Here is a 24,850-nt window from a genome sequence, read left to right as displayed (position 1 = left end):
TTTCAGCTAGGAACACGTACACCGGGCGACTTGAATTTGTTTTGCCGCTCTCTGCACATGTCCACGAATGACTACAAAGGTACCACAAGTACCGATTTGGGGGTGATGAATAAACTTAAGGGAGTAGGTGAACTTGCAAAGACACAGTCTGCAAATAATGAGGATCAGCTGTACCTGCCACAGCCTCTCACCAATGTCAGCATTCAGTTGAAGGGCCACTTACAGCTGCCTTAAGGACTACAGTCTAGTTGGAATACCTGAACTGAGAGAACATTCAAATGCTGAATTGTAGAACCCAAGTAACTATGAGGTAATGAGAAGTAATGAAGAAAATACAGAGCTTTTAATATTCTCCAAAGTAGTTCTCTTGGGAGGCTATATGGGTTTATTCTAGTAGTGTCGCTGGCCATGGTTAACTTTCAGATTCCCTTCAGTGTTACTTGGACCCATACTAAAATCAACCACTTTAAAATCAGACTCTTACAAGTGCAGATGGATTTGGGGAAGGTTTCGAGAAGTGAGACCCAAGCTGGATGTCAAAGGTGGGAAGGAAGACCATTCTAGACATCTAGACAGCCATGTGTGAAAATAATTACAACACGTGAAGTGTATTTTTCTAGATGAAACTGGTTTAGAGAGGTTTCACTGTAACCACAGCCACTCACATCACATTTTGACTCAAGTTGGTACTGCACTATCCCTGTTTGCATGTTTTGACAACATCTAGGAGATGGGCCTAACCAGGGAGGAAGGGCGTGTTAGGTATCCAAAAGTAATGGGGACTTAGATCTGCTTATCAGAACGGAGCCAGGCATTCAGTGTGGGTGTGGCCGATGGTACGTTTTTGAAATGGTAAGTAACAAGGCGATTTTAAGGGGTTCCGCTCTTTCCCACTCTCAGACCTCACCAGGTAATCGCGGAGAAAAAGGGTAAAATCGGCTCTTCTAGTGTTTTCCTCTACTTGGCATAATCAACTTCTAAGACAAATTCTAAGAACTTCCCCTGCCCTGTTTTCCCCTTCCCATTAGCTTTGGTTCCCACTGACTTTGCATTTCCTGTTGCTAAAATCTGTTATTCCTGGCTTTAGTTGGTTGTTGGCCTGGGAAAAGGCACAAGAGTAGCCCAGCTGGAGCGTGACCTGGGTGCTGGACATTCCTCACACTAGGTTAGATTGAGTGTGTGGCCTCCTACAGGGAATTACTTTGGAGAACAACACTACCTTCGATATATTTGGAACTCTGGTATATTTGTTTAAACACATTTTTTATATAACTTTTATTATCTTTGCCCCATTCTAGTGTGTGTGCGTGTGTGTGTGTGTGTGTATTATTAGGGACCATAAACAGATGCAGAGGCTTGTTTTATGTTTGTCGTGGGAGCCCCACCCCCCCTTAGTTTGTCTTAATAGTCTGTCTTCTGAAGCGCGCTGCTCTTTTTTACTTCTCTTCCTGGTACTGATGCTGTAGCTATTAACCAGTTATTGCCTCACAGAAGAGCCTCTTGCTCTCAGGCTGATATTTTGATGACTGGGGCAACCCTTGCTTATATACTCGTAACAATTAAAGAGCAATACAGACTGGAATGCAATTAAGTGCCCAAATATGTAGCTCAAGGGCAGGGATCACCAGCCTTTCCGCTAAAACGAAACCTGTGCGGCTGAGAAAAGTAATGACTGTTCGTGCTGGCGGAGCCCCTTGTCCCTCCCTCCCACACGTACACACACCTTTATCTCAGAGACACTTGGTTCTTTCCCCCGAACTTTTGGCTCTTATGCTTTCCTCCCTGCGTCTGAAAAGCCCGAGGAGGGAGAATGGGGGAGGGGGGCGTGCCGCTCGCTTCCGTACTGGTTTCTGTCCCTAGCAGTCTGGGGGAGGTGCTGGATGAGCTGCCCCAGCCCAGCTGCAGCCAACCCAGGTCCCAGTCCCTGCCCTTTGCTCTCCCGCTTTTCACTAAGTCCCGAGGCCCTGGGGGGTGGGCGTGGGAGTAGCCCTAGCTGAGGCTCGGACGTCCGCCAGGGCGGCTCGGGGGGCCCCAGGCGGTAGCCACGTTCGGATTCTGGCTCGAAGCCAGGGGAGGGAGCTTGGGGTAAGGGGAGGGCCCTGAGGGAGGGGTCAGACTCCTTAGGAAAGAGTTAATGGGAGGAGGGGGAGGGGATAGGACGGAGAGACCGAAGGGAAGGCTCAGGTAGGAAAAGAACAGAGGAGGGAAGCCTGGTGGGGAGAAGGGAGCCTGCAGGACCAGGGGTCAGAGTTAGGGGGCTTCCCCCTGCTGCACCCGCATCCCAGGGCCGCCAACTTACATCCGCGGCGGCGACTTTCAGTTTCATTTCCACGGACCCTCCTGCCTGGGCCGCAGCCGCCGCCGCGATGCCCAGTAAGTTCAGCTGCCGGCAGCTCCGGGAGACGGGCCAGTGCTTCGAGAGTTTCCTGGTCGATCGGGGACTGGACATGGAGACAGATCGCGAGCGGCTGCGGACCATTTATAACTGGGATTTCAAGATCAGGTACGGGCCGGCCCACTCCCCGGCCCAGATTCGCGGGCCCAGCTCGCCGCCACGACCCCCGCCGCGGGGCCACCCTTCCCGCCCCGGGGCGCGGTGGGACGCAGCTCCCCCAGTGGCGCAAGCCGGTCCCGGGGCGGCGCAGACCTCCCCTCCCGCGCCGTGCCCACGCCCCGCCAGCGCCGCCCGGAGCCCGCCCGCCCGCTCTGCCCGGCCGGGCCCCTGCGCCCGGTCCCCGCGCAGAGCCTCCCGCGCAGCCCGCGCGCCCCCCCCACCACCACCGGCGGCCCGGGCCGGGGAGCGGGGTCCCGCGCTCACGCGCCGCTCGCGGGGGGAGGGCGGGGAGCGGGGGGGGGCGGTTGCGCTCGGCGTGGGGGGAGGGGAACTCGGGAGGGGGGCCCAGGCATCGCGGGACCGCGGGAGGGAGCTGCCTGCCGCTGGCCGCCGGCCCTGGCGCGGGCTCTGCGGGGACCCCCCGCCCCGCTGCCGAGGGGCTGCTGCAGGGGGGGTCCGCTATCCCGGGGAGCTGAGGAGAGCCGGGGTCGGAGGGAGAATCTCGGGCAGCTCGGCAAAGAAGAAAAGGGCGCAAACTACGTGCGTACCAAACCTCCATTAGCACCTGTGGCTTCTCCATGGAGACCCAGGGCCAGCCTCCTGGAGGCCCTTCTCCCCCTGTGGCTGCGGGCTGTTTGGTCCCCTTTTCCGGCTAGCATCGAAGTGAAAATCAGACACTTCTCTCTGGCAAACCACAGAATTGTGCTTCAGAAGCACCTATCAGCAGGCTGCAGCCTTGGGCCGAAAACCACGACACGATTTAACAGGGATAAATGTGAAGACTTACACAAATAAATACGGGGTGGTGGGGATGTCGGCTTCCTGTCTTTCCTCCTGAAAAACGCTCTGGGTTTTAACAGACCAGAAGGCCGGTGTGGCCGCTAAAAGTCAAAGAAGTGGTAGACTGTGTTAACAGAAGTGTGGTTTCGGTTGGGGGAGGACGTAGTGACCAGATCATATCTGGATTTTTTTTTCCCCCAAGTAATGAGTGTCACATTCTAAGAGGGACATTAACAGGCTCGAGCAACATCTGAGAAAGGGGCAACGATTATGACCTGTTTATACCTTCACCCTGTGCTGGGCACTGTGGGGAATCTAAAGATGAATAATACGCGAGCCCAGGGGAGCCAGAGGCTATAATAAAGGCATGGCGTATGCATGCATACAAGATACTATCATAAATGGTCAAATAACGTGAGGAATATAATAGAGATAAGGAATATACTTCTCTCTGCCGAAGAGAATTAAGGAAAGAGCAGTTACAACTGAGACATTATCAACCCTTCACATCCCTGAATTCACTTATGTTCACAAAATGTAAGTACAGCGTGGTTCTGAACACAAGTCAACTACTTTTGGCTCTGTTACAGAATGTATTCTTTGGATACTTGTTAGACTGGTGGAGAAGACTTTATTTAAGACTGCTGTAGTAGGGGAAAGCAAGCTTTACTCCCAACACAGCAAAGACAGCTGGGAATTGATAGCCAACAGCAGAGAGATGGGTCAGTGGATGGGAAATTACTAAGAGGACACATTAAGGGGTGGGGGGCAAGGTTGAGGCCTAATCGAGAAGGGGGTTCAGAGGAGCCTGACTAAAGTTGGGTCAAGGAGAGAGTCTTTTTATCAGCTCTAAACCAAAGCTACGCAGTATGTTCCAGTCCTGGGGAAAAACCGGCTCTGTCAGACTGCATATACGGAAAACCAGATGTAATGCACATCATGGGTGAATTTAAGGGGTTTCAAAAGTAATTTTTACTATATGCATTTGTTTTTATGCAAATAAGATACCACCCCCTGTAATTATTAGGGAATTTTGTGTTTTCTTATGCAAATAGAAGCCACTCCTGTAATTAGGGAATTCGATGGAGAAGGTGACATTGACCTTGGCCTTGGATTTGAAGGCTAGAGGTAGTGTTAATACTCGGGAGGAGGAAGAGAAAAAGCTTCTATGTTGATTCATATTCTGTCGTGAGACCCAGTCAGAAAAACCTAAGAGAGGGCACCTGGCTGGCTCAGTTGGTAGAGCATGCCACTCTTGATTTCAGGGTCATGAGTTCAAGCCTCGTGTTGGATGTAGAGATTACTTTAAAAAAAAAAAAACAACCTTGAGAAATGTGTGCTTGAAAAGAGAGACATTGGAGAAAACAAGGTAGTAATCCTTGAATATTTTGAAGACTGTCATGGTGGAGAGGATTATACCTGTCACACTCCAGAAGGCAGAACTAGGTTCATTCAACATGCCCCCCGCCCCTCCCCGGGCCTGGTGGCTGGAGATTTCTGTTAGGATTAGAGAGAACTTTATTAACGCATCCTTTAAACCCAGGCTGGAATGCTGTGACATCAACCCTCGTCCTCCCAGTGGGAATTCACTGCTGCTTCCTCTGGGCCCTCGGCGCTCGTTCTCCACAGCCAGGTTATATAGCCCAATTGTGTTGTGCTGGAGCTCATATGTGGCTGGCTCCCCGACCGGACTGTCAGATCGTCTGAAGGTGGGGACAGGCGTTTGGTCACATTTGCACCTTTCGGCAGTCCCCGGGTAGGTCGTAGATGCTCTGTAAGTACTGGCAGGATGGAATTGAATTAGTAAGTCGAGTTGATCTAGAGTTGATCTCCGAGAGAATGGGCTGCCCGAGAGCTATAGCAAGTCACCCCCTGGCAGGAATTCTAGGGAGATTTCCTATGCCGGGAGGGGCCAGCTAGGTTATTTCAGGATGTTGTGATGCTCGCTGCCAAGTTGGTCATTATTTAGCAAATAATGTTTAATGAGGCTCTGCGCCTGTGCCTGGGTTCCTGCCTCTCATCGTAGTCTAGTGGGGGTGGGGGGCGGTGGCAGATGTGTGGACAAATGAAACAGAGTCCTGCACGGGCTGGGATAGGGTTTAGATAGCTGGAGTTCAGATCTTGGCTGGGCCACTTACGAGTTTTGCATTGGATTTTGAACAGCTATCTAAATGTTCCTGTTACCGTGCCTAAAAGAATGCCCTTCTCTGAGGGTTGGGTGAGGCCAAAATGAGCTATGGCCTAGGTAAAAGCCTTTATGTTGTGAAGCCTGTTGCGTGGGCTCTGGAAGTGGTAGCTGTCATTACTACAGTGATGGTTGGGGGGCTGTCGTATGGAGGAACGACGGGTGTCACGAGAAGTTTCATGACAGGAACTTGGGCAGGAGACTCATTCTTTCCTTCAACGAATCTTGGCCGAATGCTTCCTGTGAGCAAAGCAAAACCGCACGAGCTGCTGTAGATGCACAGAAGGGACCTGTCTAAGGAAGGAGGCGGCAGTGAAACATCATTATTTAATTACGGTTGTGATAAGTGCTAGGAACAAAAGGTCCAGGACGCGATTGGAGTGTGTAACTCGGAGCCCCGACCTGGTCTAGGAATCTGAGGTTTCTGGGAGAAAGTGATGTTGGAACAGAATCTGGAAAGATAAACGGGAGTTCACGGACGTAAGGGGGAAGGGGACAGCATTCCAGACCCAGGGGGAGTAGCACCTTCACGAGCTTAGCGTGAACTCCGTGACCGTCACGGGAAGGCCAGAGGGAGGCAGGGGCCCCATGGGGCAGGACCTTGCCCGCTGCCAAGAGGCCTTGTTTGTCTGCTTACTTTTAATCTTAACAGAAATAGGAAAGCACAGAAAGTTCATAGTAGGAGTTGACGGATTCAGGGTTGTAGAAAGATGCTTCTGGCGTGGAGAATGGCTGGGTGGTTAGACCTCTGTTGGCAGTAAAGAATACATTTTACTTCGGGGCCTGGGATGCTCCGCTTTCACAGAACAATGTGTGTCCTTGAAACAGTAAGGAGTCTCACTCCCTGCCCTCTGATACTTTTTATTCTGTTCTACTTCAGTTTTATAAAAATCCTGGTCTTGACCCACTAATGAGAGTTGCAACTCACAGTTTGTAAAACACAGAACTAGATGTCCCTTTAAGATCGTTGCCAGATTTGATATTTTGTTCCGAAATGCCGTTTCTCTAGCTGCTTTTCCTGCACTGCATCTAAAAAGATTCATTATTGTTTACCATACAATAACAGGGGCCAAGGGCAGGGCGTTACAGACTGAGGAGGCCCACAGGGACAGGAAAGTCTGGAGAGTGATCCAAGTAGTTGGGAATGGCCGAGGTACGGTTGAGGGTTGAGGAGGGATTGACGTGAGGACCTGTGCCTCAGTATCTTCTTCTCTAAAATGGGATAATAATAGTTGCTACCTGGTTGTGAGGATTAAATGAGATCATGCATGCAGGGACTTCAGGAGTGTCCAATAAATGTTGATGGCGTCTGTTTTAGCTTTATCCTTGTTATGCAGAGGATCCAAGTATGCCATATTTAAAAGGTTGGACTCCATCTTATAGACCGTGGAGTCATGAATGGGGGCCATGATCCAATTTGTGTTTGGCGATAACTCCTGCTGGTTTAGGGGAAGAAACCCAAATGACTAACAAACAGAAGGAAAGATCCTCGACTTCGTCAGTGATCAGGGAAATGCAGATTTAAGCAAGGTACCATTTTTGTTTGTTTGTTTATCAGATTGTCAAAAGTTGAAAAGATTGAAGATTTCTGGCGTTAGGGTCTGGGAAAAAGGTATTCTCAAATTCTTGTCAGTGATAACATTAAGTTTGTACAACCCGTTTAGAGGACGGTTTGGCAGAACTTTCCGAAGTTGTGAAGAGTCATTCTGTTTGACCCGGAAGTTCTGCTTTGAAGGCATTTGTCCCATGAATCTCCTACAAGAGTTTTTGTGCATGGATGGTTATTATAACATCTGAAATAGCCAAAAATTGTAGGTGCCTAACTGTCTATCACTGGACAAGTAGTGAAACACACCACCTGCATTCATACCGTGCTGTCCTTTAGAGCCATTGGAAAGAGCGAGGTGGCTTGGTAAAATGTCCGAGAAGGATGTCCATGGTGGTGAAAGAAGTCTGTTGCAGGAGAGAGTGTGCTGCACATAGGAAAAATTTGTGTGCTTAAAAAAGTCTTTGGGGCACTTGGGTGGCTTAGTCGGTGGAGTGTCTGACTCTTGATCTCAGATCTTTTTTTTTTTTTTTTTAAGATATTTATTTATTTGAGAGAGAGAGCCAGAGAGTGCTGGGAGAGGGAGAAGCAGGCTCCTCCTCACTGAGCAAGGAGCCCGACACGGGGCTCGATCCCAGGACCCTGGGATCATGACCCTGAGCCAAAGGCAGATGCTTAACCCACTGAGCCACCCAGGCGCCCCAAATGTCTTGAAATTTTTATGCCTTGAAAATATCTCTAGTTTAAGATGATATAAACAACGCCCTCACCAATATTAGCCATATATGTTAAACTCATATACTCCTCTATTTGCTACTTATGATGTTCAACCAACCACGTTTTGCTTTACATGATGCAGGTACAATATTAACATATCCTTTTCACTTTGGTTCATTTTTCATTCTCTCTTCCTTTCATCATTAAGTAGAACAGAATTAAAGGTAAAAGGTAAGATTTTTCTGCCTAGAGCAGCAGTCCCCAGATTCTTCTCAGGTGCTGATCTCAGGGTTGTGAGTTCAAGCCCCGGATTCGTTGTGGAGCCTACTTAAAAAAAAAAAAGTCTAGGGGTGCCTGAGTCCTGCGTCAGGCTCCCTGCTCAGCAGGGAGCCTGCTTCACCCTCTGCCTGCCGCTCTCCCAGCTTGTGCGCTCTCTCTTTGCCAAATAAATAAATAAAATCTTTTTTTTTAAAAAAAGTCTTTATATAAAAAAGTACATATAGAAAAATACACCTCAAACAGTTAAACTGGTAGTTGGGAGTGAGGGCCCTTAATGTTCTATGTTAGTAAGTTTTTTGATCCTTTGGGTGTCCACCCCATCATTTATCTCTTTATGCACCCGTATGTACATCAAACCTCTCGGTTTGCCCCCTCTGGGATCATTATAATATATCCTTGTAATTGTGGGTCCCTCCCCATATCAGTATCCCACCTCCATTTCCACTTTCTGCCCCATGCTCAGAAAACTCATGATATCAACCAGGGTGTTCTTTGGGTTGTTTTACTTAAAAAGGATCATGCTGGGGCACCTGGGTGGCTCAGTCGCTAAGTGTCTGCCCAGGCTCAGGTCATGATCCCAGAGTCCTGGGATGGATTGAGCCCCAAGTCAGGCTCCCTGCTCCGAGGGGAGCTTGCTTCTCCCTCTCCCTCTGCCTGCCGCTCCCCCTGCTTAATGCTCTCTCTCTCTCAAATAAATAAATAAAATCTTAAAAAATAAATAAATAAAAATAAAAAGGATCATGCTATCTGCGTTTTCCATATCCTGCTTTTCTTACTCAGCAGTACATCACAGAAGTCATTCCTGATCATCTGGTAGACCTCTAATACATCGTTGGGATTTTTTTCCCCAACATTTTATTATGACAAACTTCAAACAAAAAGAAAAGTTGAAATGATTGTACAGCAAACCCCCATATACCCTCACCTAGATTTCTTAATTAGTATTTTGCACACCTGTCCATCGATCCATCTTAGTATTTTCGATGCATTTCTGAGTAAGTTACCGACTTCAGTGCACCTCTCCCCAAACACTTCAGCATGATTATTATTAACCGTAAGAGTTCCAAATTTAAGTAAAACTTATAGACCGTGAAATGGACGCATTTTAACTGTACCATTCTATGAGTTTTAACAAATCCATACATCCTGTGTAGTCCCTATCAAGACATAGAACATGACATCACCCCCAAAATTTCCCTCATCTTTCCTGGTTGGTCTTCACCCTTACCCACCCAGAGGAGACCACTGCTCTGATTTTTTTTTTTTTTTTTGAGATTGTGCTTGTCTGGAACTTCATTTAATGGAATCAAGAGGTATGCACTCTTGGGGTTTTTTGTTTTTTTAAAAAAAAATTTTATTTATTTATTTGAGAAGGGGGGCAGAGATAGAGAGAGAGAATTCCCAGCAGACTTCCCACTGAGCCCACCATTGGATCTCACAACCCTGAGATCATGACCTGAGCTGAAACCAAGTGTCGGGCGCTTAACCGACTTCGCCACCCAGGCGCCCCAGGTATGCACTCTTGTGAAAGCCACCTTTCACTCAGCATAATGTTTTGTTTGTTTTAAGTAAACTCTACCGCAAACGTGGGGTGAGAACTCATGACCCCAAGGTAGAGAGTCCGCCCGCTCAATCAACTGAGCCAGCCTGGTTGAGATTCATCCATGTTGTGTTCATCAGCAGCTTCTTTTTATCACTGAGTTATTATACTTCCTCTGAATACAAATCACAGTTTGTTTATCTGTTCTTCTGTTCATGAACATTGCTCTGGGTTTAGGGCCATGTTGAATAAAATCTCTGTGAACATTCTTGTACATTTCACTTGGGGATATACCTGGGAGGAGAGTTGCTGGGTCACAGGGTAAATATGTGTTTATTTTTATTTTTAAATCTTAGGCAAGTTGCTTGACTTCTTTCTTGGTGGTTGGCAGCTGGACTCATCCTCTGTTGTGACCTTGTCTAGGATGAGGCTTCTCAGCCCTCCCTGGTTCCTGCCGGTTTCCTGAGCCCATTTCTCAACTTCCCCACAACTTACTGATAAATAGCTCTTATCACTTAAGTCAGCCTTAATTTATTCTTTTTGCTTATAACTAATAATTCCAAATGTACATAGTCATCTAAAAGTAGTGTGACCGGGTCATGGTCTTCATTTTCCTTCCTTTCCACTACCTGCCTCCCTTTATATATATATTATATTTATTTATATGTGTAGTTATTATATATATATTCATATATTATTGTATGTGTGTCCAAGTTTGGACAGTATGTGTAAAGGATTATGTAAATTATATATTTATTATATTTATAATGGTATGTAATACTATTATATAATTACATGTATGTCCAAGTTTGGACCATGTATAGAACTTGACATGGAACACCCCAGGCCCCTGCCCAGCAGAGTGCTCTATGTCAGAGCATAGAGTGGTTGAGTGTTTGCAATGTCATCTGTTTTGTCTATAAAAGCATAGTCTGAAATTATTTGATAATCCTTTCACTCATTCTGCCAGCAAGTATTTATTGGATAAATACCAGTGCTAGGTCTGTACTAGGTGTTACAGTTGCATTATTTAATGAATTTTTATTGCACCCGTAATGTTCTTTTCGTTAAAAATCAGAACATTGGGACATATGTTTAGTTTGACACGAAACAGCGCCTTTTTCCGAAGGGATTGTACCAGTTTATACTCTGACAATGCAGGAGTGTTCTGGTGTGTCCATGTCCTCGGCAACATTTGGTGTTGTCAGGCTTTTAAATTTTAGCCATCTGGGTAGGTGTGATGTGTTTTTTTCACCCCTGCCTAGTATTCCATGGTATAGGCATTGGCGATTTATTCAGCCATCTCCCTGTTGATGGGCATTTTTTTTGTTTCCAGTTTTCGGCCACTGAATAAATCTGCAGTAAGCATCCTCACTTTACATTACATTAATTACTTTACATTTGTTTTACATTCTAAATATTATTGGATCAGATCCTTAGGCACTGTTCTTTCTATGGGATACCTTCCCAGGAATGTGATTCCTGAGTTAAAGGATACCTATATTTCAGATGTTCGGAGATGTTGCCAGATTATTTCCCGAAAGGTTGTCGTACTTCACCTTTCTACCAGCAATGTTAAAGAGCCCACTTCTGCACATATGCCCAAGAGTAATACATGCTCTATTTTCCACTTTTGTTGGTCTAATGGAAGTAAAATGGTGTCTCAGTGTGACTGTAATTTGCATTTCTCTACCTTTGGAACGTCTTTTCATCTGGCCATCTGGATGTGTTCATCTTTTTTCCTAGAAATCTAGGTGCCTAGATGTAGAATACAAGAATTGGGACTTTTTTTTTCCACAAGTATGTAGTAAGTTTCTGACGGAAAAAATTTTTTTTTGTTATGGCTGTCGCCTTAGACCAGGGGTAGGGGAATTTGAGGAGTGGTAATAGGCATGGGGAGTAATTTGAGAAGTACTTAGGTGGTAGTACCCAAGGCGGAAGTGAAGTTGCAAAACTTGCAAAGTTGAGTTCCTCCTGCCCTCGGGCCCATGCGGAAGTTTCCAAAAATAGATTTCACATTCAAATTTTGATTTGGGCTTCTCTCTCTCTGTCTCTCTTTTTAAGATTCATTTATTTGAGAGAGAGAGTGTGTGTTCGAGTGGGGAGAGGGGGCTCAGGGGAAGCAGACTGCCCACTGAGCGGGGAGCCTGACATACGGGGCTCCCTCTCCGGAGCAGGAGATCATGACCTGAGCCGAAACCAAGAGTCGGACAGCCAGCCAACTCAGCCACCCAGGCGCCCTGATTTGGGCTTCTCTTAAAAGCCAAAAGATCTGGCCATCTTGGGCCTCCATTCCCTGCCGGCCACAGCTGTCTGGAGATGAGTAGCAAGGAGTACCTCCCCCCCGGCCCCAACCCGAGACAGGGCATGCGCTCTCAGGTTTGCTCAGGCCCCTCAGAGCCCTGTTTGCTCCCCAGCAGTAAGCTGAGAGCCGGCTGCATCTCACAGCACCTGCACTGTTGTTTCCTTAAGTGGAGTTAGGAGGGACGTGAGTCCTTCTTCCACTGATGGCTCAGAAATGGGCCTGTGCAGGTGCCGGAGAGGGCTCAGGTAGGGAAGATGCCCGTGGAGCCTGGCTTCTCTTGCCATTTGAGTTTGTGCTCCATCTGTGGAATTTACCAAGGGGCCCTGGTGAATGACAGTGACGCTTCCTGATTTCTGTCCCTTTGCGACTGGACCTCTCGGCGGCAGCATTTGAGCCTGATACCTGATGTGGAGACTTCCTGCTGATTGTCCTCCCTCTCTTAGGAAGTTTTCTCCTCCTCCCTGGGTTGTCCAGGTCACGACTCTTCTCAGAGGACTCACACTGCCTGGGGAGATCCCACACACCTCCATGGTTGTAACTACCACCGAGGACTCCTGAGTGTTAGGCCAGACTCAGGCTTGACTTTGGCCTGAGTTCTCAGTTTCCGACTCCTGGAGCCAGCTGCCTCTGGACCACAGGAGTCTCGAACTGAACATGTCCAAATCCAAACGTTATGGTCGGCCCTCCAGCCTCCTCCTTCTCCTCCTCCTGTCTTTACCTGCTATCTCAGGAATGGTCCCGGAAGCCAAGCCATGGATTTGAGCACTGTCTTCCCCCGCTTCCATTCCCCGCTCCTGTCAATCACCAGATTCTGCTGATTTTACATTCTAAATATTATCAGATCTGGCCCTTCTTCTGTCCTCACCACCACCTCATTCAGGCCCTTGTCATCTTTTAATTGGACTGTTGCAATGGCCTTTTTCTAACTGGTGTCCCTGCCTACAGTCTTGCCTCCAGCAAATCCATCCTCCAATCCTGATGCCAGAGTGATCTGAAATGCACATAAGATCTTGCCACTCCCCTGCTTAAAACCCACCACCCGCGGGGGTTCTGTAACCACAGTGTAGCCTCTGCCGTGGGCTGAAAGTAAGTTGTTGCTACTCCTACTACCACTGCTACTCTTAGTACTACTATTACTACTAATATGAATACTAATAATAGTAGGTAACATTTACTGAGCATTTTCTGTTATGTTCTCGAAATGATTTATTATCTCTTTGAAACAAATCAGAGCTGATTCACAAGTTTTCCGAATAGTATCAGTCTCATTTGCTCGGGGTGAGAAGGGAGAGGGGCAGAGTGACAGGCAGGGGGCACCAGGGAATGGTGCGGATCATAAATGATCTCGTTACACGCTAGTGAGTGACCATGCTGCTTTAGCCTTCCAAGTTAAATAGGGATTACCATGGTTCTTACGAACGAATTTGCTTGCGTTCCCTAGAACGCACCGAGGGAGGGTGGTCAGCTCTCCAGATCTTGGATGTGTCACATGTGGGGATGCCCCCCAGCTCCTGGTTGTCAGGAAAGGAGGGGAAGGGTCAAGTCTAGGCTTCCTGGCCTGGCATGCCAACCTATGTGACCTGGTCCCTGCCCACCTCTGCTGCCTCCCACCCCGCCCACCCCGCCCTTTTCACCGTAGTGCCCCCCGGCTGTGTGTAATACTAATCGTAGCACACCTTACGGAGATCTCCTTATGTGCCAGGCGCTGGGCTAGATGGACACCGCAGCGCCCGTCCCTCATGTAACCCTCATAGCAACCCCGCCAGGTAACTTGTCCTTATCCCTGTTCCATAGGGGAGGAAAGTGAGACTCCAAGAAGTGACGTAGCCCGAGGTGACCCGGCCAGGGGCCAAGTGGGAGGTCCCCCTGACCCCCTGCACCTGTTCTTGCATAGCCCTCCACCTTGGCTCACACTTGGCGCTCCGAGCTCTCGTGCGTGGTTGACACCCATTCCTTCTTCAGGACTCGGTTCAGACCGCTGTCCCCGGGAAGCCTTCGTGGCCAGCCTGGCTCCGTGCTCCTCCTTGGCTGCGCCCCCGGCAGCAACGCCGGAATCCATGTGTTCAGTCTATGCTGGGTTCCTCGAGGCAGGCCTGGGTCTCCTGCCTCATTGAACCACCCCCCCCAGGGCCTAGCGCAGGGTCTGGCACATAACAGGTCTCTGTAAGTGTTGAGTTGACTAAACTGAATTCCAGGCACTAAACCTTGAGGTTATTGTCCTTCTGACCAGTTTTCCCTGTCTTCACCTTCTCTAGGCACAAAACCAAGCTATTTGATCTCTGGAGAAGGATCCTTTCCCTTCCTGCTTGGGTTCCACCTGCACCCTTTGACTTCAGGTGGAAACTGCTGTCTGATCAGCCACCTTGTCCACACACCCTGGACATCTGTGCTCTCTCTGACCCCTCTCTCCCTCCTCACCGTCAGGCAGGACCCCAGGTCCACCCCTCCGAATCAGCTCACTCGGCTTCCCCTTAACCCTAGCTCTTTCCGCTGGGTTGCTGCTATCTTTTTTTTTTCTGCCCCCGCCCCCGCAAATCTTCATTTCTTTGTCTCTCTTCCCTTAGTCCTCCAAATCACCAGCCCAATACTGGGCTTTCCTCCTCAGAAATGCACACTCTACAACCTGCTGTTTTAAAACAATCATATTTTGTCTTGGGAAGTCCTCTTGAATTCCCTGAAAACATTAAAAATTCCTATGACCCCGGCCTGAGTCTCTGTCCCTGGGTCCTGTCCTGTTCCGCAGCAGGGCTGGTGTGTCCCACACAGAGCGACCCGCAGACAGCGTCCCCTTCTCCCCCCACCCCCACCCCCACCCCCCCGGCAGCCCTGCCTTCCCTCACTTCCCAGTCTCCTCTGCTTCCGGCAGCTTTGGGACCCCTGCCCCTGGCTTCTCCTCCATGCTGTATGGAATGAAGATTGCAAATCTGGCCTACGTCACCAAGACTCGGGTCAGGTTCTTCAGACTCGACCGCTGGGCCAACGTGTGGTTCCCAGAAAAGAGGAGAGTGAAGCTGGGGTCAGACATCAGCAAACACCACAAGTCACTGCTAGCCAAGATCTTCTACGACAGGTGTGTGGGTGTGGGTGTTGGCGGGGGGAAGCTGTCTGGCTGAGGGAAGAGTGGGTGGCCTCAGTTTGGGGTAAGGCCCCCTCCTTCAAGGAGTGGGGGAAGGGTAGGGAAAGAGCTAGTTGGGTCTGGGGAGAGGCGGTGGGGTTCCTGAGCTCAGCGGGCACTTCGCCAGCCTCCCCTGTTCTAGGCCCCTCCTGTCCCAGCCCCGCCTTGACTCCCGCTCTCCCCAGGGCTGAGTATCTTCACGGGAAACATGGGGTGGACGTGGAAGTCCAGGGGCCCCATGAAGCCCGAGATGGGCAGCTCCTTATCCGCCTGGATTTGAACCGCAAGGAGGTGCTGACCCTGAGGCTTCGGAACGGAGGAACCCAGCCTGTCACCCTCACTCACCTCTTCCCACTCTGCCGGACCCCCCAGTTTGCCTTCTACAATGGAGACCAGGAGCTCCCCTGCCCACTGGGCCCCGGTGAGTGGGTTTCCGCAGGAAAGAGCCTTTGGTGGACAGGGGCTTGCCCTGGGAGGAGTTGGTGCCTCTGGAAACACGCTCTTGCTGTCCCTCTGTTGGGTGGGTGGGGGGGGGGGCTCCTACCCTGAGCTGCGGCTGCTGGGGGAGCGTCCTTCCCCTGTCCCCTCTCACTCCGCTGTCCCCCTCAGGCGAGTGCTACGAGCTCCATGTCCATTGCAAGACCAGCTTTGTGGGCTACTTCCCGGCCACGGTGCTCTGGGAGCTGCTGGGCCCCGGGGAGCCGGGTTCAGAAGGAGCTGGTACTTTCTACATTGCCCGATTCTTGGCCGCCGTTGCCCACAGTCCCCTGGCTGCACAGCTGAAGCCCACGACTCCCTTCAAGCGGACCCGGATCACTGGAAACCCTGTAGTGACGAGCCGGATAGAGGAAGGAGAGAGACCTGATCGGTAACTCCTTTTCCCTCCAACCCAGTCCAGGCTGGGGTGCCCTGCGTGACAGTGGGGGCCCGTGGGAAGAGCCCAGAGCCCGAGCCGGCGCCCCTTTCCCAAGTGAGTTTGTAACTCCTCTGGGCCTCGGAGACCTTTTCTGTTGGGGAAGAAAGTTGCAGGTGACTCTGAAAAAATGCTAAGCATTTTCGATCGTATGATAGATAGTCAGGCAGCCTGTGGTAGACCCCTCTCTCTCTCCTTTTTACAGATTTATGGAGATAATTCACATACCATACAATTCACCCATTTAAAGGTTCTCAGGGCAACTATCCCCATGATCCGTCTTAGAACACTTCATCACCCACAAAGGAACCCATGCCCTTTAGCTGCCACCCCATTTGCTCCCCATTCCTCCCAGCCCTGAGCAACCACGCATGTGCCTTCTGTGTCTATAGATTGCCTATATGGACATTTGATATGAGTGGAATCCTATAATTTGTTTAGACCTCTTTTTTTGACATGGCTAGAGGTTTACAAGATACTGAGCTAGAAAAGCAAACTGTAGGCAATTGAGCTCTTTTTGTTAAAACTATATGTATGTAATACAAATTGGCAAAGTCTAGAAGTTTACCTACCAAAAAGTTAAATGTTGGTTATCCCTGGATGATGAGAATGTGATTTATTTACTCATTTATTAGCTATTTTCTGATCACTTATACCCATACTATTTACATATACGTGTCTTACATATGTGGGGTTTTTCTTTTTTAAGATTTTATTTATTTATTTGACAGAGACAGAGAGAGAGCACAAGCAGGGGGAGCGGCAGGCAGAGGGAGAGGGAGAAGCAGGCTCCCCACTGAGCAGAGAGCCCGATGCGGGGCTCGATCCCAGGACCCTGGGATCATGACCCGAGCCGAAGGCAGACGCTTAACTGACTGAGCCACCCATGCGCCCCCATATGTGTTTTTTGAAAGTTTCCAAGTATGGTGCTTTCCAAAAATGAGACCGGTCCAGCCTTGGGATGAGCAGCTTCATCGGGTAGTGAGTTCTGCCTCCTTGGGCAAAAGCTGCTGACCCCCTTCAGCAATAGTTTTCTAGAAGGGCTTCTTGCATCTTCCGGGGAGGGGCCTTCTCCACCTCTCTGAAGGGGAGAGAGTTCTGAATTTGTGGTCACTTTGCTTCCCCCACTCTTGCAGCGCTAAGGGCTATGACCTGGAGCTGAGTATGGCGCTGGGCACATACTACCCACCCCCTCGCCTCCGGCAGCTGCTCCCCATCCTTCTTCAGGGGACAAGTATCTTCACTGCCCCAAAGGAGATTGCAGAGATCAAGTAAGAGCCACCCTTCCGCGCCCCTCATGCTGCTCTCTGTGTCTCTTCGCACTGCCCCGTAGTCTGTCCTCAGCCTCCTGTGCTCCGTTCCTTCATTCCCGTACTGAGCAGGCCCTGTTCAAGGTGAATCATTCACATGACGGCCTTGCCCATGGCAGTGGGGGAAAATGAGCATCTATCTCATGGTTTCGTGTAGTGCCGAGGGCTACGAAGAACGCAGGTAAAGCTGCACTTTCAGATAAGGGGATGGGGTGTGCTGTCTTGCGGAGGGCAGTTAGTGCTGGCCTCTTTGAGAAGGTGGTATTTGAGCAGAGAATGACATTTGAATGAGGCGAGGGCGTACGTCACAGGAGCATCTTGGCGGGAGAATGTTCCAGGCCCTAGGATCCGTGGTGCGGATGCCAAGTCAGGTCTGAGGTCGGAAGGAAGGAGTGGAGAGCCGGGGCTCCGTGCTCCGAGGCCTCAGAGCCCCACCCACTTCTCTGCCCTTCTAGTCTTCTCTGATTCCTGGTGCTTCCAGGGCCCCAGAGCTGTGGATGGGAGAGGGTGGCTGCTCCCGGGCAGTGCGGTGCCTGACCCGTCCTGTTCTCCCGTCCACCCGCCCGTCACGCCAGGGCCCAGCTGGAGACAGGCCTGCAGTGGAGGAACTACGAGGTGAAGCTCCGGCTCCTGCTGCACCTGGAGGAGCTGCAGATGGAGCATGACATCCGCCATTATGACCTGGAGTCGGTGCCCATGACCTGGGACCCCGCAGACCAGAACCCCAGGCTGCTCACACTGGAGGTCAGGGCTCGGATGTGGTGTAGGGAGGGCGGGCTCACATCAGCCAGCCCGTAGGCTGAGGGGGGAGCACGTTCCTGCCCCCAGAGGGCTCAGCAAGGAGCAGAGTAGGCCTCCTCTGCCCCAATGGGTGTCGGAGCGGGTCATGGGGAGGGAGGGCCTGGGTTTTAGTCCACACAGGGCTACTGCTAACTATGCGGCCTTGAGCAAGTCCCGTGCTCTCTCTGGGCCTTAGTTCCCTTATCTGAAAAGTACAGAGCTGGGCTAGATATCTTAGATCCCTTCCCGCTCTCAGATGTCGAGTGTCGTACGCATAAGCCCCGAGTAACACATGAGCATAGAGTCCTGCACTCGGGCGCCGAGGAGGACACCAGCTAAGAGAGGCGGGGGCTGGGGATGAGCAGGGAAAGGTTCCTGCAGTAGCTGAGCTTCGAGCAAGATTTCAAGGGCAGAGTAGGATCCGAGTTGGCCAAGAGGGCAAACGGATGGGCTGGGAATCTGGCTTTCAAGTCCTGAAATTGTTCAAGGAGCGTTCCCAGGACTGCTGGGCTCAGCATCTCTGTGCAGTTGGGGCAGACTTGTCTCTTTGCTCATCCCCCGACTTCTGCCCTGGCAGGTGGAAGAGGAAAGCAGCAAAGCTCCCTGGGTCTTGGGGTAGAAGGACAGCGCCTCAGTCCTTGTCCCTCAGAGGAGGTCTGGAGAGCCGGGCGGCTGGGCCCTCCAGTAGCCATCCCTGGGATAGAAGCTTGCTTGTGTCCACACCCCACAGGTTCCCGGGGTGACCGAGAGCCGCCCCTCAGTGCTACGGGGTGACCACCTGTTCGCACTTTTGTCCTCTGAGACCCATCAGGAGGACCCTGTCACCTACAAGGGCTTTGTACATAAGGTGGAACTGGACCGTGTCAAGCTGAGCTTTTCCACGAGGTGGGTGTTGGGGGAACAATGAGCTGCCAGTAGGGTGTATAGATATTTCTTAGGCCAGAGCAGCAGATGTGTTTCTCCCTGAGATGAGGGGTACCCCGGGGACAGAGCTTTTCTTCAGGGGGAACCCCGAGATGCCTCAGTAGCAGCTTCTGCTGGTGGGACTGGAAATCAGGGTAGATGCAGAGAGTCCTGGCCCCTGACTGGAGCTCTTTCCCCCTCTCCTTTCCCAAAGCCTCCTGAGCCGCTTTGTGGATGGGCTGACCTTCAAGGTGAACTTTACCTTCAACCGCCAGCCCCTGCGGGTGCAGCACCGCGCCCTGGAGCTCACGGGGCGCTGGCCGCTGTGGCCCATGCTCTTTCCCGTGGCCTCCCGTGGGGTCTCGCTGCTGCCCTCAGATGTGAAGCTCAAGTGAGACCGGGCAGGGGTGCTCTGGGGCTACTTGGAGTGGGGGGCACTGGGGATGGAGTCGGGAAGGCCTTTGTGACACCAGGTGACATCCTGTTTCGGGCCCCTCTGCCAGGCTATATGACCGCAGTCTGGAGTCGAACCCTGAGCAGCTGCAGGCCATGAAGTACATTGTCATGGGTACCACCCGTCCAGCCCCCTACATCATCTTTGGGCCTCCGGGCACTGGCAAGACTGTCACCCTAGTGGAAGCCATCAAGCAGGTGGGGCCTGAGCATAGACCCGGGGCCTACGCTGAGTCCCCCGGGGACCAAGCAGCTCCCAGATTCTGGGTGCCTCCAGCTCCCTGATCACCCCCGGGCTGGCCTCAAGAGTCCGTGTGGCCGCTGAGCATTGTTGGGCAGGGTGGGTCCTGCACGACTCGGGAGTCACCAATCATGTTTCGGCCATCATAGACTCAAATGTTTACTACACCAAGTTTCCAGCAGTAAAGTGCGTACTTGGACTGGGGGGCGGGGGGTGGTCAGAACTTGCCTTTTGTGTCACTGCCTCCCTCAGGTCTGGGACACAAATGCCACCCCGTGCCAACATGAGTCACAACCAAGTCTCTCCCCTACCCCTCCCTCTGGAGCCAAAGAAGCTGCTTCCCACACTGTGCCTATCCCCACCCCAGGTGGTGAAACACTTGCCCAAAGCCCACATCCTGGCCTGCACTCCGTCCAACTCAGGGGCTGACCTCCTCTGTCAGCGGCTCCGGGTCCACCTGCCCAGCTCCATCTACCGCCTCCTGGCCCCCAGCAGGGACATTCGCATGGTGCCCGAGGACATCAAGGTACCTGGAGAAGTGTGCAGGGCTGAGGGATGGCAGGTGCTGGGAGGTTCAGGGTAGATGCTGGGGCCAGGAAATGAGGTTACCTGGATTCTGATACTCGCTGCAGGAGCTTGGGTGGGTCGGGACCCCTCTCTGGCCTTCCATTTCCGTGCGTGGGCGGTGAAGAAAATTGCCTGGGAGACCCAGAGTGAGGGTGAGGGTGGGTGGAGCTGGCTGATCCCCCCCCTCTCTCCACACTCCACAGCCCTGCTGCAACTGGGATGCAAAGAAGGGGGATTACGTGTTTCCTGCCAAGAAGAAGCTGCAGGAATATCGTGTCTTGATTACCACCCTCATCACGGCCAGCAGGTGGGAAGTGTGTGCGTGTGGGTGTATGTGTGTGTCCATCGTGTGTGTAAGTAAGGAGGTAGTGGGCTGGGGAAGAACAGTGCCTGGCAGTGGGGTGAGGGCCCAGCCAGGGTGGGCATTCAAGTTTGGTGGTCAGGTGCCCGGATATGACCCCTGCTCGGCCTGACGCTCCCCAGGTTGGTCTCAGCTCAGTTTCCCATCGATCACTTCACACACATCTTCATCGACGAGGCCGGCCACTCCATGGAGCCCGAGAGTCTGGTGGCCATAGCAGGTGAGGGGTTCAGGGTGGGCTGCGTGTGTACCGCCCTGCATGGGGTTGGGGGAGGTCCCACTGCTTAACTTTCTCCCCACGGCACCCCGCCTCTCAGGGCTGATGGAAGTCAAGGAAACAGACAATCCAGGAGGGCAGCTGGTGCTGGCAGGAGACCCTAGGCAGCTGGGGCCCGTGCTGCGCTCCCCGCTGACCCAGAAGCATGGGCTGGGGTACTCACTGCTGGAGCGGCTGCTGACCTACAACGCCCTGTACAAGAAGGGCTCCAATGGCTATAACCCCCAGTTCATAACCAAGCTGCTGCGCAACTACAGGTAGCCCCGCCCCCTCACCGTGCCTTCACCCGCCCCGCGCAGCCCCCCGCCCGCGGCTCCATCCTGCGGTCCTGCTGCTCCCAGGTTATGGGATCTCCACTCTGGCCCCATCACTGCTACTCATGGGCTCTGGCCTTGCAAGTGGCTTCACTTTAGAGCGGTTTGCTTAGCTGTGTGTTGTGGGATTGTCTGGTCTCCTGGCAGTCCGAGGAGAAATCAGCAAAATTGGGACAAGGCGGTTTTTCATAAACCTAATCGTTACTCAAATTAAAGAGCTGTATATCTGCTTTAGTCAAGGAGTTCATGGACCTAAAATGCTCAGATGAATTCCTAAGTTCGGAGTTCCTCAGATTAAGTCCCACTTACGAGTTCAGTCGGCCTTAGCTGTTGTGTTATTACTTCTGCTTTTATTTTTTTATTTTTTTTTTTTTTTTTAAGGTTTTACTTATTTGCGAGAGAGAGAATGAGAGACAGAGAGCATGAGAGGGAGGAGGGTCAGAGGGAGAAGCAGACTCCCTGCCGAGCAGGGAGCCCGATGCGGGACTCGATCCCGGGACTTCAGGATCATGACCTGAGCTGAAGGCAGTCGCTTAACCAACTGAGCCACCCAGGCGCCCTTACTTCTGCTTTTAGAGTTAACACGTTATTTCGTCAAATAATGGCAATAGTAGATGATCAGTGTTTTTGTACTGTCCGTCCTTGGCAAAATTGAAACCTGAGGATGGGTTCCCCCTTTCTTGTGTTTTCCTTTTAAATTTGGCCCATGAAATCCACGGACCAGATGCTCTCGGGAACCCCGTTGGGTTCTGCCTCGTGCAGTTGAGTGCCTAGCGGCGCACCATAGCTCAACAGGTCTGCCGTCCAGGGGGTGGGCAACAGGAGGATGATGTGTGTGGACCCAGAGCAGGTAGAGCAGGGGGAACCCCGAGGGTGGGGCAGAAGTAATCTTCCTCCTCCGCCTCCCAGGTCCCACCCCACCATCCTGGATATCCCTAACCGACTCTATTATGAAGGGGAGCTGCAGGCCTGTGCCGACGTTGTGGACCGAGAGCGTTTCTGCCGCTGGGAGGGTCTGCCTCGACAGGTGAGGCTGAACAGGGCAGGGGCTCAGGCTGCCGCCCCTGTACCCCAGCTTCCCTCCTACTGAAGGTGCAAGGTAGGAGGCGGCTCTGAGTGGAAGTCACAGGCTTTGTCACCTTGGCCTGGGATCCCACATTGCCTGCATGGGTGTGGGGGTGGAAGGGAAGGGAGACGGGAGGTCTGGCTGAAGGTTTCCCCTGACCCCCTATCCAGGGCTTTCCCATCATCTTTCATGGCGTAATGGGCAAGGATGAGCGTGAGGGCAACAGCCCATCATTCTTCAACCCGGAAGAGGCTGCCACAGTGACTTCCTACCTGAAGCTGCTTCTGGCCCCCTCCTCCAAGAAGGGCAAAGCCCGCCTGAGCCCCCGAAGCGTGGGTGTCATCTCTCCATATCGGAAGCAGGTCAGGCCCTCAGTTCCCATCGAGGGTGGGACACCCCCCCCCCTCCAGATGGCACCTCCTTCGTAGCCAGATCACTAGGTGGAGGTTCCAGGAGCTCAGGCCTCTGCTGGCCCCATATCTCAGAAGAGCTCAGAGGTCAGCTGTCCCTGCCTCTTTGCCCCCCAGCTCCCTGGCCACCTGCCTGGCTCCCTTTTGCACTGGGGTAATGGAATGAGAGAAAGGCACCTGTCCCCATCTTCCAGGTGGAAAAAATCCGTCATTGCATCACCAAACTTGACAAGGAGCTTCGGGGACTGGATGACATCAAAGACTTGAAGGTGACACTCACCACTGTTGCACACTCCCCGCACTTCCCTCCACTCCCAGAGACCTCCCCAGGTGCCCCACGCTCACTGGCTCACTGCCTGAGACACAGCGGGGCCCTCCCCAGCCCTCTCCCTCCTGCAGATCCCGGCTTGGCGGCTTGCCCTTCTGGGCCAGGACCAAGAAGCACCCCACCAGATTCTTGATTCTTACCCACCAGGCCGGTTTGAGGCCTCTGCCCTGAGGATGAAGTCCGAACTCCCAGCCTGCCTGACCCGTCATGTGATAGTGTCCCTGCTCACCCTTCCCACCCTCTGAGTCAGTCAGTGCTTGGACTCTCAGGTGGTGCTTCTCACCACTGCCTGCAGATAAGAATCACCTGGAAAGCTTTTAGTGCGCCCGCTGCCAGAGCCCCACCTGGCGGGTTGGCACAGCTACCTGGGGCCAGAACCAGGGCATCGCTATTTTTGTAGGGCTCCTCAGGTGATCTAGCGTGCAGCCGGGGTTTGCTCTCCGATTTAAAGGCCTCCAGTTTGTCTTTAACAAGTACTTAGTGATTGTCTTTCTGCAAGTTTGAAAACCACTGCTCTGAGTTACCAAGTCCTTGCAACCGTGTTTTCTTGGCTGAGAACCCTTTCTAGCCCGCACCCCACCCCCTTACCTGGATTCCCCCTTCAGGTGTCAGCTTCCAGGGCAATCTTCCCATTCTCTTTCCTGCCCACTCCCTCCACTGCGACGAATGCCCGGGACTTCCCTGCACCAGCCTTGGAGCTCCAGCTCCCTGAGGCAGGGCGCACCCCTCTGCTTCCCCTGTGAGCCCCACACTGCAGGCCCTGTCTCTCACCCTCCAGGTGGGCTCCGTGGAAGAGTTCCAAGGCCAAGAGCGCAGCGTCATCCTCATTTCCACCGTCCGGAGCAGCCAGAGCTTTGTGCAGCTGGATCTGGACTTTAACCTGGGTTTCCTTAAGAACCCCAAGGTTCGAGGGCTGGTGGCTGGTTTGAGGAATTCTTCCTTCCTTAAGGTCCTTCCCTCCCATGACCCTAGCACTCCTTCCTTCCAGAGGTTCAACGTGGCTGTGACCCGGGCCAAGGCTTTGCTCATCGTGGTGGGCAACCCGCTCCTCCTGGGCCATGACCCTGACTGGAAAGTGTGAGCATTCCCACCCCCATAATCCCTCTGGGTAGCCACAACCTCCAGCCTGGGGCAGGTGCAGCTAGATTAAGCACCTCCTTGTGGCTCAGTTAATCCGCAGGTCTGTTCAGTGGGTTCGTCGTCGGTTCGTCCTCACAATACTCCCATTTAAGTTACCTGGCAGAGGATAAGCAACTGGCCTGGAGGCACAGGCCGGTGTAGCAGGACCAAGGCCTAGCCTCCAGCTTCTAACAGCGCTCTTCGGCCAGGCTTGCGCAGCTCTATGTGTGTGACTGTCCCTGTACCCCACAGATTCCTGGAGTTCTGTAAAGAAAACGGGGGGTATACCGGGTGCCCCTTCCCTGCCAAACTGGACCTGCAGCAGGGACAGAACTTGCTCCAAGGCCTGAGCAAGCTCAGGCCCTCTACCTCAGGTATGGCTGGGCCAGGTAGGGGACAGCACTAGGGGAGGAGGTAAGGAAGACAGGCTCACCTCTTTTCTTTCTAGGGCCCCAAAGTCACGACTACCTCCCCCAGGAGCGGGAGGGAGAAGATGGCCTGTCCCTGCAAGTAGAGCCAGAGTGGAGGAATGAGCTCTGAAGACACAGCTGACCGCCTTCTCACACCAGCCAAGCCTTAACCGCCCACCCGACCCTGAACCAGAACCCAGCCTGAACCAGAGCCCAGCCGAGCTGCCCCTCCGCGGGACAGGAAGGCTGGGGAGGGAGTTTACAACCCAAGCCATTCCAGCCCCTCCCCTGCTGGGGAGAATGACACATCAAGCTGCTAACAATTGGGGGTAGGGGGAGGAAGAAAAACTGAAAACAAAATCTTGTTCTATGCAAAA

At 52.1% G+C, this 24,850-nt stretch overlaps 1 protein-coding gene and 1 long non-coding RNA gene across 7 annotated transcripts in view; one reads left to right on the top strand and one right to left on the bottom strand.

Annotated features, from left to right (window-relative positions):
• The window catches only part of LOC144381883 (uncharacterized), a 12,024-nt gene extending 9,664 nt beyond the window's left edge, over window positions 1-2,360 (bottom strand). Inside the window, exon 1 of the long non-coding RNA XR_013447983.1 lies at window positions 2,300-2,360. This is a non-coding gene — a long non-coding RNA (uncharacterized LOC144381883). The remainder of the gene's footprint in view (window positions 1-2,299) is intronic.
• MOV10 (Mov10 RNA helicase) lies at window positions 2,159-24,850 on the top strand. Of its 6 annotated transcripts, XM_036122349.2 has the most exons (22): window positions 2,353-2,503; window positions 12,852-12,992; window positions 14,162-14,242; window positions 14,773-14,976; window positions 15,207-15,442; window positions 15,631-15,889; window positions 17,071-17,205; window positions 17,820-17,988; window positions 18,755-18,909; window positions 19,142-19,318; window positions 19,431-19,578; window positions 19,989-20,147; window positions 20,392-20,495; window positions 20,672-20,769; window positions 20,867-21,083; window positions 22,050-22,167; window positions 22,377-22,568; window positions 22,811-22,885; window positions 23,723-23,848; window positions 23,933-24,021; window positions 24,316-24,437; window positions 24,512-24,850. In XM_036122349.2, exons 4-22 carry the CDS (start codon window positions 14,804-14,806, stop codon window positions 24,601-24,603), a joined length of 2,844 nt encoding a protein of 947 aa, XP_035978242.2. In that variant the 5' UTR covers window positions 2,353-2,503; window positions 12,852-12,992; window positions 14,162-14,242; window positions 14,773-14,803; the 3' UTR covers window positions 24,604-24,850. The 6 variants fall into 6 exon arrangements, 5 of the variants coding, with proteins under 5 accessions (XP_035978222.2, XP_077928723.1, XP_035978242.2 ...); XM_036122356.2 differs by lacking the exon at window positions 14,162-14,242; XM_036122329.2 differs by lacking the exons at window positions 12,852-12,992; window positions 14,162-14,242 and having other exon boundaries at window positions 2,159-2,503.

The sequence above is a fragment of the Halichoerus grypus genome, chromosome 5 (assembly GCF_964656455.1).
Source record: "Halichoerus grypus chromosome 5, mHalGry1.hap1.1, whole genome shotgun sequence".
NCBI classification, from domain to species: domain Eukaryota; kingdom Metazoa; phylum Chordata; class Mammalia; order Carnivora; family Phocidae; genus Halichoerus; species Halichoerus grypus.
This window is presented reverse-complemented; position numbering and strand designations above follow the sequence as displayed.

What these genes read in the sequence shown, in the direction of transcription:
- MOV10 (XM_036122329.2), top strand. Translation starts at nt 2,367, where the DNA reads ATGCCCAGTAAGTTCAGCTGCCGGCAGCTCCGGGAGACGGGCCAGTGC. An exon ending in AAGGAGATTGCAGAGATCAA is followed by an intron (nt 17,206 to 17,819) that starts GTAAGAGCCACC and finishes CCGTCACGCCAG; the next exon opens with GGCCCAGCTGGAGACAGGCC. An exon ending in TGGTGCCCGAGGACATCAAG is followed by an intron (nt 20,148 to 20,391) that starts GTACCTGGAGAA and finishes CACACTCCACAG; the next exon opens with CCCTGCTGCAACTGGGATGC.